Raw genomic sequence first — 16,102 nt, forward strand, 5'->3', positions numbered from 1 at the left:
AAAACCAGAATGTTTCCATGCAATGTAGGAATACCCTGTCAATTTAGTGAAAAAAGCTTGACTCACTGCTTAAATTTTTCAGGTGTTTGAAATGACTAGCAAATTGATTTTCTGATGAAACAACTTTCATGGCAGTGCGATCAAGTAACATAATAATGCTATGCAAGTAACACTGGGGTCCCATACCTTCAGATTACCAGCAGCAGTAAGCACTGACTTCACTGCTCTCATTCCATAGTCATAATGGTGTTGAGATGACAATTGCTCCGAACACAAACGATAAGTAGCTACAATTTTTACTGATAGGGGTCGAGCAGTAACAAAACCACAGGAATAAAGGACGATTTCTGCAATCATGGCATAGTCAGGCACCATCATTGCTACTGTTCTAAAGAGAGCCTATTGGAGAGAATAATCATATATTTTAAAATGGATAATCAGAAAAATAACTCTCTTTAATATTTATCAATTTAATGAAATGCATCATTATATATTTTGTAATAGTATCAATTTGCATTAAAGTTTGCAGTAAAGTCTTTTCAGTCAACAGTGACAAGTTTTACAAATTGAAAGAAAAAAGTATCATGTTAGTGTAATGAGAAATAAGGCTTTACTTTTTTCTTAAAATTCATACATTTTACAAACTTAAGATAAAAAATTTTGTAATTATATTTTTGATTACTTGTTAGTTTATCATGAAATTAATTTACAGAACAACATGGTTATCAATAATGGAAGATAGGATGGAAAGGAGAATAAAAAATGAACAGCAGCAAATACTTAGAAATAGAGGATTCTGCAAATAATTCAGTCCTTACCTGGAGGGAGAAATGCCGACTGCACTCCTCCCCCATGACCTTACATTTACTTTACTAGGTATACATATGGTATATAATTATATATATGTATATGGTATATATAATTATATATCATATATATATATACATATATATACATACATATATATATACATATACATATATATATATATATATATATATATATATATATATATATATTCCAATAGAAGGTAGGCTTCTATAGGGCATGGGTTGCTTCATTTTTGTCTTTCTATGCTCTGCACCTACATGATGCATGTCAGATAGGAAGTGCTTAATTGGTGCTTATTTGAATGATAAATCAGCCAGGGTCAAATATTACATCAATGATCAGCCTATAGAACCTTCCTGAGTTCTACTTAGAAATCCCCTATTTGCTATCGGCCCAATAATAAAAATAATATCTAGCATTTATTTATTACTTTAATGTTTGCAAAGCACTTTACAAATCTTATCTCAGATAACCGTGACCATAATCTTGGGAAGTATGTGCTATTATTACTCCCATTTTGCAGATGAGGAAACCGAGGCAGACAGAGATTAAGCGACTTGCCCAGGGTCATACAGCAAAATGTGTATGTTGGAGGCTGGATTTTAACTCAGGCCTTTCTGACCCCAGAGGTTCCAGTCACTGTGCCACCTAACTGTTTTTACATAATAAGAGGACTATTAACACAGGGGTGTTTCAAAAGCAAGGAAACTACAAATAGTGTGCATACAGGGAAATATTCTAAAATAATTATGTTGAAGTCCTGGGGAGATGGCAGAGTGAGGAGTTGTCTAGGGATAGTTTTCCATCATCATATTAAAAAATACAAGTGAAAAACAAACATAACACAGCATTGACAAGAACACAAATGAAAGAACCCACCACAGCTAATTTTTAGAGAAAAAATAACTGAAGATCAACTCTCTTGGCTCTGTGTTACAGCCTCTTCTGCTCACCCTCATTCACTTTCATAACCTCTCCTTGCTAGCTTTGGTGGTCCTGTAAACCTCAAAACCCTTGTGGTTCCTATAATTTTAAGCACCCCACTTTTAAAATTAATCCCATTGAATTTTCCTGGGTAGGGGTGAGTTGAGGTTAATAAAGTCAGACCATCCGTAAAGCTTTAGAAGGTAAGAGGGCAAACATAGACGAGTATGTCCCCTGGGAGAAAAGAAAGTGTAGGAAAGAGGACAAGAGAAATTCAAGGCTGACTAAAATTCATTAATATAGGATAGAAAAACAAACAGCCAACAGAGAGAAAGGAAGAGGGAGAAGTCTAAGGGCCAAGGTTGCTAGAAGCATCCCACCCCGCAGTGGGACCAGCTACGGACTGAAGCAAGTCAGTTGCAAAAAAGATCGTTGACCCCAGAAGAGTAGAACCGATAATGGTGAAGAATGGATACAATTATAGTAGCCAATCAAAGTCTCCTTACAGTAGTTACCCAATTGATCAACCTCACAGCTGGAGCAAATCATCAGACCTCATCCAGTCCTAATTGTCTAAAAATAAGCAGAATAGCAATAAGAGGAGAACCAGCAATAGAAGAGAGAGATAAGAGCAGTTGGCCTTTTGAAGGTAAACACATTTTTCGGCAAAGACATCATAGAAATAAATCACAAAAAAGCTGACTGAGAAGTGATAAAGCATTTGAAGAAAAGATCCAAGCCAATGCTTAGTGGACAAATGTATAATAACAAAGGAAACTGAGTCAAAATCACTTGGAAAAAAAGTGAAGGTATAATAATAAATTTTTCAAGACTCTGCCACCTCAGAAATAACAGTGGAACAGCTCCAAGAACCTCTAGAATGGTTCAGACAATGAGTTTAAAAATCAAGTGAAAATTAATATAAAAGTAATGGAAAAATTAGAGCTCTTTAGAAAGAAATCAGCAAACCTAACCAAGGACTAGTGAACTTAGGAAAAAAGACAGAGATGCTCTAGAACAGTAGATTCTTCGAAGATAAAAATCATAATTGGAATGCAAAAACAAAGCATCAGAGGAATAAGAGAATAAAATAAGGAACAATTATGAAAGAAAATGTGTGCTCTAAAGAGCAAGATCATCGAACTTGAAAAGATAACCTAAAGATTATAGGGCTTTCAGGAAAACGTTGTCAAAAGAAAACCCAGACATCATCCTCCAAAAAATCATTCAGAAATTTTGCCAAGAAATTCTAGAAGCAAATGATAAATTGTGGATCTAGGGAATTCACAAAATAACCAAAGGAAAAACCTCAAGTTTGAATCACCAAGAAAGAGTGTGGTCAAATTTCAGACCTTCCTGGATTAAAGAAAAAAAGTTTCAGGCAGCGAGGGAAAAAATGTATCAAATTCCAGGGAGAAATAATCAGAATAGCACAGAATTACTGCATGATTGTAAGACATTGAAGGAAAAAAGTGGAGTATACTATTGTGAAGAGCAAAGGTCATGAGGCAGTTGTTCCCAAAGTGGCATATCCTTTGCGTCGCATGGTCGTGATGCCCTTTGACCCTGAACAGAGTATATAAACTCAGAACTTAGCGTTTTGTTTGCGGCTGTCACTCACTGGAAGAGTGTCATGTGATTTGACCAGACAAGACTCTGGGTAGCCGCTGGAGCACTGCCCCCGCACCCCCTGCCACTTTGAACACACAGATGTTGGTGCCTCCCTCTCTGGCAACGATGTAATTCTTTGGTCAGGCAGCTAGAGGCCTGTCTGTTGATAACTGTATTTGCTCTGTTTATACTGTCTCTGTTTGTAATTACTGTTTGTATTAGCTCTGAAGTTCAGGGTGGTGGCTTTTCCTCCTGAACTAAGTGAATGATATATGCATGTTCGATTAAAATGAGATTGTTAACCCCTTAGGGTTGCTTTCCCTAGAAAAGCAGATCAAAGAACCTGTGCTGGCAGCTCTTGGGTGTGCTGGTGTTGTTGGTCTTTCACCCCCACAGCAGCTGCAAGCAACATCATTGTTACAGCCTCCAAAATAGAATTACAGAAACTTTCCTTCTATCATCTGATACCTCATTGAGATTTAGCACACCTGGGAACAGAAAATCCAAGAAGGAATAAAGGAGTAAGCAAAGAGGCAAAAGGAAACTTGACTTCTTGCAAATTAATTTCTCCGGGTAGAAGAATGAATTATTTGGGTACCACATTCTGATTTTGGTACCACATTCTGATTTTGGAAATGGAAAAATAAGATAGGGAACAGACAAAAATTTTAAAAAAGTAAACTGGAGGATTTTGGGATTGTGCAGGTAATGGGGGATTGGAGGGGTGGAGGAAGGTGATTTGAGGGGAGGATAATGAGTTCAGATAAGTGTAAGCAAATTGTGGCAGAAAATTATGCTGATTTGAAAGAGATGGGGTGTGTGTATTGTGTTGTGTTGTGTGTGTGTGTGTGTGTGGTTAATAGAAGAAAACAAAAACTTGAAAATAATGTCCTAAATGGAAATGGAGTAAATTCCTCAATAAAAAGGAAAAAAAGGAATAGAATAACACAATCCAACAATTTTCTGCATCTAAGAAACATTTAAAACATGGTAATGCAGTGAAAATGAGGAGAATAGAACAAAGTTTATCATGCTTCAGAAAACTCTAAAAACAGAAATTGAAATAATGATATCAGAGGAGATAATATTGAGAAAGTCCAGAGACACAAATGGGGAAACTACACTATTCTTAAAGGTACCACAATGAAAAAATAACAATATTCAATAAATATATACCAAAAAGCACCTGTGTTCTTAAAAAAGAACATAAGGTAAATAGCAAAAAATACCCAATAATATCACTATTATATTAATAGACTTCAACGTTCATCTTTGAGAGCCAAATAAATTCAATAAGATAAATAGGAAGAACTCTACAAAACTGAATTATTGCATAAAAATATTTAACTGACCTACTGAAATTTCTAAATGAGAACACTTTAGAGTATACATGTTTCTTTGCACTTTATGACGCCTTTATATATAAAAAGAGCTAATGATACACTAAGGTATAAAGAATTCATGAAAAAAGGCAAAAAATGCAGATATAACAAATGATAATAGACTATTTTAAAACATATATATGTATATGTGTGTATAGGTATATGTATACACATTATACCTCTCATTTCCTTGCAATGGGGAGTACCTAGTGAGGAATTTCTTCTAATGCAGATCATCGCTTGCTCTGCAATTTAAAGTATTTGCAAGTTGCATGGGCTACTAAGAGGTGAAATAACTTGCCCAGGATCACAGCCAGTATGTGTCAGAAGCACATTTGAACTCGGGTCTTTCTGACTTTAAGGCCAGCTTTCTAATCATATGATTATTTTACTTGATGCGTAAAGTATCTTCTTTGACAAAATATAACACTAATTTATATTAAAACCCTAAAAGCAAAGCCACAGGAAGCTTCTTCTTTAAGAACAGTGACCAGTGCATTGACCAATCATGATTCCAGTGGACTACTCAACTCCAGATAGAGTACAGATTCACTTTTTTTACATCGCCATAGAATTGAGGGTGGGGAACCTGCAGCCTTGAGGGTACACAGGGTCCTCTAGGTCCTCAAGTGGGCCACATGTTCCCTCAAACCTAGAGGGCCATGTGTGCCTTTAAGGCTGCAGGTTCCCCACTCCTGCAGATGTTTTGCTTACATATATGTATTTGTTACAAGACCTTTGCTTTTCTTTCTTTTTCATGGGAGTTTGGAGAAAAGGTTAACTTAAAATATATAATTTAATTTTAAAAAAGAAACTCTGAATCAAAGAGTTTAGAAACTTTCATGGATTTCTTACTATCATTCCTCCCAATACTTTATAGTCTCAGGTTATTAAATACTGGTTACTGTTTTTTTAAATCCCCCTTATACCAGACAATATTTCTACTATGCTCCTTAAATTATATTTTTAAATTTCATTAAATTAAATTCTTGCTGGAATGCAATCACAATAAATAGCATGAAGCAAATAAAAAATATAAAATGGATGAAATCATTATTCCTTCCATACCTTCAGATTATCAGGTAGTTCTGAACGCCCAGCATATCCTGGGTTCATAGTTATAAAAACAGCACAAGTTGGGTCAAGTTTTAGTTCAGTTCCTTCAAACATTAGTATTTCACAACCTGTATTAATGCCTGCAGGTAAAAGAAAAAATATTTTTGATACATTAAGTCAAAATATGACTTGTATCACTTGTTACCATATATATTTATCCTACTCATCGGTAATATAAAAAAGATTAACGTATTACCTCTTTGGATGGTAAGAATTTGTTGAGCAACCACAGAAAGCACTTCCAAATCAATTCTATTAAACTCATCAAAGCAAGCCCAGGCTCCACAAGACAACAGTCCCTAGGAGAATACAATAATGAAACTTTTCATTCTCATCCAAATAGAATATTGCAAAGAAAAGGTTTTCTTCTACATAATCTTTTCCATAGTTTAATATAATATCAAGAAAATCCCCCATTCATATTCATAAAAATAGTTCATTTTCTCATCACTAGCACATCATTCACAAAATCACTTTCTGGCTTTGAACAATTTAAGATTTCCACACTCTCCCCCCCCTCCCTCCTCTCTATATATATATACATGTGTATATATATGTGTGTGTGTGTGTGTGCGCGTGTGTACATATACATACATATACATACATATTTGTGGTGTGGAAAAAGCATGAGATGTTTAATCAGAAGACCTGGGTTTGAGTATTGGCTCTGTTACTTCCTACCTAGATGACTCTAGCCTTTGGTTCCATATCTGGAAAATGAAATGATTTCTCAGTTCTTTTCCAACACTATGAGTTGATGATTATAAATAGATTTAATATTCATCTATCTTTCCAATGCTTACCCTATGAAGCATTTATATTTTGGTTTATTAGATTTTTCATATCTTCTCTAAAATATGGTGATTTAATTAGATGATGCTAATGAAAGTTTAATCTTGTTATGAACTAATTAGATTTATTCTGTTTCATAGCCACAGACACCATCCTTAATTTCCAGCTCCCTCACAAATACTTGATTACAGAGGAAAATGGGCAACGAGTGTGCAGCACAAACCAATTATTAGCGTGATATATCAGAAAGAATCCTAGACAGAGTCAGGAAGACATAGGTTTGAGACTAGCCTCTAACACATTGCTGTGTGACCATGAAAAAGTCACTCAACCTCTAAGAGGTTCAGATTCCTAGACATATATGAACTGATGCAAAGTGAAGTGAGAACTGGAGGTGCAGTAACAGCAATGTTGTAATGGTAATCAACTGTGAAAGACTCGGTTATTCTGATCAATACAATGATTCAAGACAATTCCAAAGGACTCATGATGAGAAATGCTATCCATCTCCAGAGAGAGAACCGATGAACTCTGAGTACAAGCTGAAGCATAATTTTCTTGCTTTTTTTTTGCAATATGGCTAATTGGAAATATTTTTGCATGATTTCACATGTATAATTGATCTGATTGCCTTTTCAGTGAGTGGGGAAGGGGTGGGAGGGAAAAAGAGAATCTGAAACTCAAAATTTTAAAAAGAAAACAATATTAAAAGTAAATAATAAAATTTTTAGAAAGACAAATTTAGGGAAAAAAGAGTTTCAGATTCCTCATTTTTAAAATGGGAACAATACTTTTCTCCATTGTTGTGAAGAACAAATGAGATAATACAATATAAAAGGATTTTCAATTATAAAGGGTAATATAAATTTTAGCTATTATCAGAGCCATAACTAGGAGTCATTATGCCTGAGGCAAGAACGTAAAGGGTGAAATGTGAGATTGCAGAGAAAGAAGTGCACCCCCAGATAAGGTCTGTATGATGGTGAAACATTTGCCCTTCCTAGGAATATGCGGAAAGACAAAGGACTGATGGTGGGGCCACAGAAGAGAAAGAGATGCTGCTATAATGACTCTCTAAAGTTTAGCATTCTGGGGAAAAGCCTCAACTGTCTTGCCCTAGTCATAGCTCTGTTTAATATCACTAAATGAAAATCAAATCAGAGCAGATCCTGTAAGGAAAGCAATTTAGTATCCAAAAGACAGTATATGGCCATTGCTTAGGGAGATTATGCTATCCAGCTTCATTTGCTGTAGCAATGGATTTAGGAGATGGACCTAGGCTTGGAAAACACTCAACTAAGTAGAACATGAGGGTGATAAGCCTATGAAATATGGGTAAGTTATATATAATATATACAATAATCTAAAAATAACAAGCATCTGAAATTAAATAAATACAAGGATCATTAGATGTCAATTATTGATTCTTTAATTAGTAATTCAGTGACTATCCAAACTTCACTTAGCATCTCTTCTATGAAGTATTTATTCAGCAGACATTTGTATACATGGTTGAAACTGCAGGTATGGAAATAGAGGGTAATATGATACTCAAGTACTGTTCATTATAGAAACAGTCCATATGCAGTTTGTTTGTAATAATGCCCAAAACATTTAGATACATAGCCAACTGGCACAGTGAATAAAACATTGAACCTAGAGTCAAGAAGACCTGAGTTCAAATGTGACCTCAGATACTAACTAGCTCTCAGACCCTAGGTAAATCACTTAACCCATGTGCCTCAGTTTCCTCATCTATAAAATGGAATCAATAATTATGACTATCTCCCAGGGTTGTTGTGGAACTAAAATGAGATATTTGTAAAGTGTTGTATATAAGGTGTTGTATAAATGTTAGCTATTGTTGTTAATGTTGTCATTGTTCAATGATCTAGTAATTAGAAGTGAAATTTTAGTCAGTCACCCAACTCATTGTTTATGCAATTTAAATACCCAGAATTCAAATATTTAAAAAACAAATGGATAACTTGAATGAATTTTTCACAAAATCTAAATGTTTTGACAGCCTTTGTGCTCATGTCTTTATAAAGATAACACTTCATTTCAGGAAAGAATGGACCAATGAATAGGAGTACAGTTGAAGTTTTCTAAATGGAAGGACTGGACTGATCTGTGTACCCAGTGCGGCAAAATGCCTAATTAGTTATGAATATGCAAATGACTGATTTTTTCACTTATCTTTTATACATTTTGGTATCTTGAAAACAAAGCCACATTCCTAAAAGATGGGAATCTGAATCAGAGTAAGTTTGGCACAAACACTGAAACTTAATTAGCTTTATCTACAATCAGATTAACTGCCAATGAATTGGAACAATTTATTGTATGAGAATTTTTTATATTACTTACTAAATCAGATTTTTATTGTTCATAATTCTTAGAAAAAGTATTATAGATAGAAGTAAATCTTAAGATATTTATTTCTTTATAAGATGGTTTTACATCAAAATATTCCTTCCTGTGAGATGTTTTCTTATTTTAAAAAAAAAAAAAAACAAGAAATCATTCAAACCTTAAAGAATTTTCCTAAAGCCAGATAATCCAATCCATCAGAACAATTGAAAACAACACATTGCTTTGCTACAGCCTTTGCTAAATCTTTGGTGGTTTCTGTCTTCCCAGTACCAGCTGGACCTTCAGGAGCTCCTCCAAGATGAAGATGAAGAGCTCCAAATAAAGTTCTGAAATTGATAAAATAAATAATGTTTGTATAAATATGTGGTTTCTTTTCTCATACATATACGAGAGAGAATAATTTTAAATTCTTTGTAGGTCTGGGGTTAGATTCCGATGTTGCTTTATCTCCAAGGAAATAACATTTTAAAATGTATTTCTCTTTTTTTCATTGCATTTCTCCAACAGCTTCATTTGTAAAGAATCCACAAGGCTGCTTTTGAAGCTGGATTCTTTTTCCCCTCTCTTCTCCCTTTATCACCAATTAATCAAAAAGTACTAATTAAGCATATAATTGTGCCCCACCAGGTGTCAAGAAGTAGAAGACACAGTGCCTGACTCCAAGGAGCTTATAATCTTGTCAGGAAGATAAAAATAATGCAATTAATTGCACAACTAATTGTACAAAGACAGCATAATGAGCAGCGATCTAATTCAGCTTTATGGCAGTCTACAATTCCCAAGGACCCTAGTGAAGTGGCATTGTGGTGCCATATTCTCCTTAATAAACAATCTTCAAATAAATAAAAGTAGTATACTAAATAAGAGAATTGAATTTGAAAAACTTAATTTTTTTCTACTAAACATTCAGAAAATGGAAATGTATAATCAGGCTTTCTTACTATCACTGGTAGAAAAGGAAAAATGAACATTAACATTTTAATTAAATTCCCTTATTTATTTCTAAAATAAAAAAATTTTCTAAATTATATTTATAAGAATGACAATAAACTATAACTGTATTATTCATTTATTTCATAAGCCTTTATTAAGGGCCTACCAGGTGCCAGGCACAGCACTACGAAGTCAAGATACAAAAACAAAAAGGAAACAACCACTGCTGTCATGGAATTTATATTCTATTAGGGTAAGACCATATGAACATATAAGAAAAGACAAAATATGCACATAGTGATTTCCAGGGAGGGAGGGCACTGCAGCTACAGGGATGATGATAAGGCTTGTATAGGAGGGTCCTTAAAATCAGTTAAGATTTCTCAGAAGTAGAGGTGAGATGAATATACATTCCAGGAATCGGGGGCAGCCTGTGCAAAGGTAGAGATGTAAGCTGGACAGGAAACAGTTGCATGGCCAGAGCTCCACCAGTCAGTCCAGGTTCAGTGGCAGTGTTTTATACCATCTCTCCATCTTGGTCGGTGAGAAGGGAGAGTGGAGAGTTAAGTCTAATGAGGCTGATAAGCCAACTGGTTCTAGAAGATGAAGGCTTTAAATCCAAATAGAAGAGTTTGCATTTTCTCCTAGAAACAAGAGAGCAACTGGGGCTTCAGTAGTAGGGATGGACAGACCAAAACCTGTGCTTTAGGTTTATCAATTTATTTTTTTATTGAAAATGTCAATTAAAATTTGGTCCGGGGCATTGTCACAGTTTTGCTCAGATCCCTAAGCTGGGAAGAATCTGTTCACCCCCAAAGCAGCCCATCCTCCTTTGAGATAACTTTAACTATGAGGATCATTCTCCTTATCTCAAGCCTAAATATGCTTCTTTATACCCATTCTTCCTGCTTCGGATGGGGTCAAGCAGAACAAACCTAACCCCTCCTCCACATACCAGACTTTCAAAGACTTAAAGATCAGTCGCCATGTCCTTTTCCTAAGCTTTGTCCCCTTCAGACTCAACAACTGATCTATACATGGTACCAATTCAAAACCCTTAACCATCATGGTTGTCCTTCCTAAACTATATAGTGCCCTCTTCTGGAAACTCTTCCGTTCCCTTTGTTGTTTAGTTATTTCAGTCATGTATGCTTCTTCATGATCCCATGTGGGGTTTTCTTGGCAGAGATACTGGAGTGGTTTGCCATTTCCTTCTCCAGCTCCTTTTACAGATAAGGAAACTGAGGGAAACAGGTTAAGTGACTTGCACAGGGTTTCAGTGAGTGTCTGAGGCCAGATTTGAATTCAGAAGATGAGTCTTCTTGACTCCAGGCTAACTGCCCACAAGTTTCTAAAATACAGTGCCCAAGACTGCAAACAGGGCTTCACATGTGGTCTGAATAGCATTATCTCGGACACTATGACTTCCTTGATGTAGTCTAAGATTGCAGTAGCTTCTTTGATTGCTCTATTGTACTGCTGATTCATACCTTACAGACCACTCAAATTCCCCAATCTTTTTCAGCCCAACAGTTGGATTGCCATAGCTCCACCAGCCAGTCCAGGCTCAGTGGCAGTGTTTTATACCATCTGCCCACCTTACCTCATCCCATCCACCAGGGAGGAGCAAGCCATAGGGCGAACAAGTTGCATTCTTCCTTTGCTCTTGATTCAAATATCAATTATTCTTATAAAAATTTCACATATTTGGAAAGGGAAAGTTGACAATCAAGTCACTAGTTTTTGACATTCTCTTGGGTGCCTTTTTTCATTCATAATAAAGTTCTGGTTTTCTGCCCAACTTTAGTATCTTCTTTTGCTTCAGTATCAACCTCTTAATAATCTCAAAATGGAGTCTCCTCTAGTAGAGAACTCCTCTGGGGAATCCTGGGTTCAGCCTATTTCCTTTCTCAGCTTTCTTCTCTGTATTACCATTTCCATTTCTTCTATAAGCACATATAGGCTTGTGATAAAGCCCAAAAGATTTTGTAATTTTTTTAAAGCCTTTATGGATCTTTTCTTTCTCTTATGTTATCCTCTTTCCAGTTTCATCCTGAAATGTCCCCAGCATGACATTTATTTAGTTGGACTTTTTGTGATATTTTCTATAAACTTTTTTATCTTCTACTGCTTCTATACTACTCATAAGCTTCTACCATCCTTCTTTTAAGATTTACAAACAGGTTTATATTCTAAACCAGAATTGACTTTGGCATCCATATCTCTGCTTCACAGATAATTCACATTTGCTGAATAAAGCATGTTTTAGTCTCATTTGGTTTCTTTATGGGAATTGATTTCTATCAGTTGAACTTCTGTATGAAATTATTATAATCAGTCAGCAAACAAACATTTATTAGGTGCTTACTATGTGCAGGACACTATGTTAAGCACTGAGGATACAAAGGAAGGCCAATAAATTGTCACTCTCAAGGAGAGCATATTCTAAGGGGGAGGGGCAATATGTAAATAACTTGGTACACAGAAAATGCATACAAAGTAGATTAAAGTAATCTGAAAGGGGAAGGTACTAACAGCTGGGAAGGAGGGCAAGAAAGGGCTCCTGCAGAAGGTGGAATTTGAGATATCTTGACGGAAGCTTAGGAAATTAAGAAGTGGATACAAGGGAACATTCTAACCAAGGGGGCAACCCATGCAAAATCACAGAGATGGCAGATGTAGCTTTGTGTTAGGGAAATGCAAATAGGCTAGGACAACTGGATCACAGAGTCTGTAGAGGGCAATAGAGTGCAAGAAGGCTGGAAAGGCAAGAAAGGGTCAGGCTATGAAGCAATTTCAATGCCAGTTTAATCAGTGTTACTATCCCCTCTTCTATCCATTTTCTATTTTTTGACATCAATAACTTCTAAATAGGTCAGATTGTACTTGCTTTATTTTCAGGCCATCTTTTTCTCAATTTCATTTATTCTTCCAAAGTTTTATATATCTTAGCTCTGAAAAGTCATTGGACTACATGGACAACAAACTCAAGAATATATCCCATAGCCCTGAAGGGTCACTTCCTGTCTATTAAAATATAGTCAATTTCATTTTTTTTTGGTGCTGACCATATCCAACCCTTTTCAGTTCTTTTCTTGAACAAAGTGTTCATGATATATAAGCATGAAGTTTCTGGGTAGTCAATGGAAAGTCAGGATTAAATTTTTCTTTATTCCTGAACATTATTTTTAAACCTATCTTTTCATTATGCTCATTCATACTTACCTTTCCTTTGAAGTCACCAAGTATCAACTTATTTGCTTAATCTGGTTTTTGGTTTATTAACACATTTTGATTTTGCATTACAGACATTAAAAGGTTACCCCCTATAATTACAGCATTACATATTACAAGAGAGGTCTTATATAACATAGCAAAACAATGAAGTAAAACTAATAATAGAGTAACCTCATCTAAAACTGTATATAACATTCTATATCTGTATCACCTCTCTTCTATTTTAGAAAAAATTTTAATGAACAGAAATATATTCTCTCTCCTTCCAATCTCCTACTCAATTAAAAAAAGAGAGAAGAAAATCAAATCATTTGTAAAAAATATGCATAGGTGAGCAAAATAAATTCTCTGATGTCAATTGCATGCAAAAATGTATTTGTTTCATTTTTGCCTCCTAAATCTATACCATCTGTCAGGAAGTAGATAATATGTTTCATGACTGGTTCTTTGGAATTATGGAAGATAATTGGATTGATCTAGTTTTTTGTTTTTAGAGTATTGTTGTTATTGAATAAATTGTTCTCCTAGCTGTACCCATTTCATTCTTCATTAGTTTATAAAAGTTTTCCAAATTCTTTGGTTTTTATTTATTGACTGATTTAATTTGGAGGCTCTTGTAGAATTTCTCCATCTACTGATCTTCTACAACAGATCTTTTAAATAAACTGTAATTATTTTCATGGTGATCAATTCCTTAGAATATTGTTATGAGCACCTGAATACAAGATAACCAAATATCACCTTGATATCATACTATCACGATATGACCAAATGTTGCCTTTGGATGAACAGTAAGCAACAATTTCATAAACTCTTCTTTTGCCTCTTCAAAATAACCTCTGTGTCACCCTTCCATTTTAGATGTACCTTTTTTCTGTCTTCTGGTTTCAATTATACAGAGAATATCAAGATATTAGCAAGTAATATTCAGTTACCTTAATAGTCTATCCACTCATTGGTCATTGGACAAAGACTGGACAAAGATTTAAAATACTAGCCATTAAGTTAATATTTATAGAACATCTGTGTGATTCTTTACTCCTTTGCCCCCTTTTCAGCCATTGGCACTGATGGAAAAAGGTAGAATAGCAAGCCATTTTGTATTTTTTGTTGTTGTTGTATTTCTTTTTTGTCATTGCCAAAGAATCCATAACCAAGTGGTCACCCAATTTAACTAGGCTAATGTTTGATGAGCAGACTCATTTTGTTTCCAAGACCACATCCAAAGTTTTCCAGTATAGAGCCTGCCACATCTTACACTTCTAATGCCTCATCATGGTGAAGGAGACACCAGGAACTAAGAGCAATCACTGAGAATGCCCAGTTATATTTGGATTATGACAGAATGACCTATTTAAGCAAACCATGATACTGTGAAGGATGTGCATATTAATGTTTTCAATATATGGTAACAAAAAGGCTAATAGAGAAATTACCTTATATGTCATAAACAGACCCTTTATATCTTAGATGTTCTAACTGATAATTTGAATTTTTTGGTATGGACCAGTGTATGCTTTAGTCATTTCTGAAACCGAGTAGATATGGTTAAATTTAGGAAACCCAACCAACTCTGGTAGTAGGGGATTTCTGGAAAAAATCTAGTCTGTGTTAGAACAGGGGCTCTGGACCATTTCAGGATAGCCCTAGTATATTTCAAAAAAAAAAAAAAAAAGAACTCAGGATTCAGTCTAAAACAGAACTGTTTACATCTTAGTGCAAATAAACAATGAGTTGGGCCCAGAATTGAACATGAGAAGAATAAGTTAGAATGCCTCTTTGGAATTACAAAATTGTTTTAACCATCTCAAGCTTTTTCCTGAAACAAAGGTCCATCTTATTAATACCAACATTCTTCCTGTGATGTTGTATGGCTATGAGTCACAAAACACTACAATATTTAAAGAATAGAAGATGAGGATCACCCAAAGAGCAGAGTTTTATGGTGGGCATAAGAAGGATGCAACTCATTACAAAAAAGGGAGATATTAAGAAAAAGGGCAAAGGGTATCATCAAAGGAATGTTTAGAGGGGAAAAAAAGATCATCTGGTCATATGGTAAAAGTGAAAAATAACCCCTGGTTGGTCTATGTACTCCATTGGTGTTCTCCTGATATGAGGAAGAGGAAAAATGAAGATAATCTCAAAAAGGCCCCCAGCATGTTGGGCAAAATGTCCACCTCCCTATAGCCAATCCAGGGAAGGACTTGAACATGAGTCACACAGGATGGTCAGCCATGGATGGGTTGGGATTTATATCTTTGGAGAGAATATCAGCACTGATAAGATGATAAGACTACTGAAGGCCTGGAGTTAGATTTTATAGTTACATTTCTGAAGACAAATAAAGGTGAAAAGTCAGCAGGGCAGTGTGACTCTGGGCTTGTCACTTAATATCTCAGTGCTCCTAGGCAATTCTTTACCACTCTAGATGCAAAAAAAAAAGTGTTGATCAACATTGGTAAAGGAAGTTCCTCACTGGGAACATCCTAAAACAATGAAATCACAGGCCCAGGCAAAAAAAATTATATCCTCCAAGATAAAGAAACCCTTTCTGTAGAATACTATTTACTGAGGAGTTATCTACAAACCCAGGCTCAGAAGTATCCCTAAGAATCCCTACTGAGACCTCCTTCCCATAATTACTCCCAAAGCTATGGATGTATATCTAGAACAGGGCTCAAAACCCAAAGCTGGAGACTGTTACCTAGTAGGAGCAGAGAAATGAACCTTTGCTGACTACTGGTATCAACAGAGGGAGGGCATCAGCATTGCTTACCATGGGGAGCACATGAGTCAATAGAAGTCCCTAAGAATCCTCAGTTCCTACTTTTCTAAGGTACAAGAGATAGTTTTACTTAAAGATTCAACTTTATCCAAGAAAACTCTTGGAAAATTTT

At 35.3% G+C, this 16,102-nt stretch overlaps 1 protein-coding gene across 1 annotated transcript in view; it reads right to left on the reverse strand.

Annotated features, from left to right (window-relative positions):
- The window catches only part of DNAH7 (dynein axonemal heavy chain 7), a 312,783-nt gene that overhangs the window by 176,581 nt on the left and 120,100 nt on the right, over positions 1-16,102 (reverse strand). The window contains exons 24-27 of the mRNA XM_036744029.1: positions 9,190-9,358; positions 6,061-6,163; positions 5,817-5,944; positions 187-399 (exon numbers count right to left, since the gene is read on the reverse strand). Of these exons, the coding sequence (XP_036599924.1) occupies positions 187-399; positions 5,817-5,944; positions 6,061-6,163; positions 9,190-9,358 (613 nt within the window). The remainder of the gene's footprint in view (positions 1-186; positions 400-5,816; positions 5,945-6,060; positions 6,164-9,189; positions 9,359-16,102) is intronic.

The sequence above is a fragment of the Trichosurus vulpecula genome, chromosome 2 (genome assembly GCF_011100635.1).
Source record: "Trichosurus vulpecula isolate mTriVul1 chromosome 2, mTriVul1.pri, whole genome shotgun sequence".
NCBI classification, from domain to species: Eukaryota; Metazoa; Chordata; class Mammalia; order Diprotodontia; family Phalangeridae; genus Trichosurus; species Trichosurus vulpecula.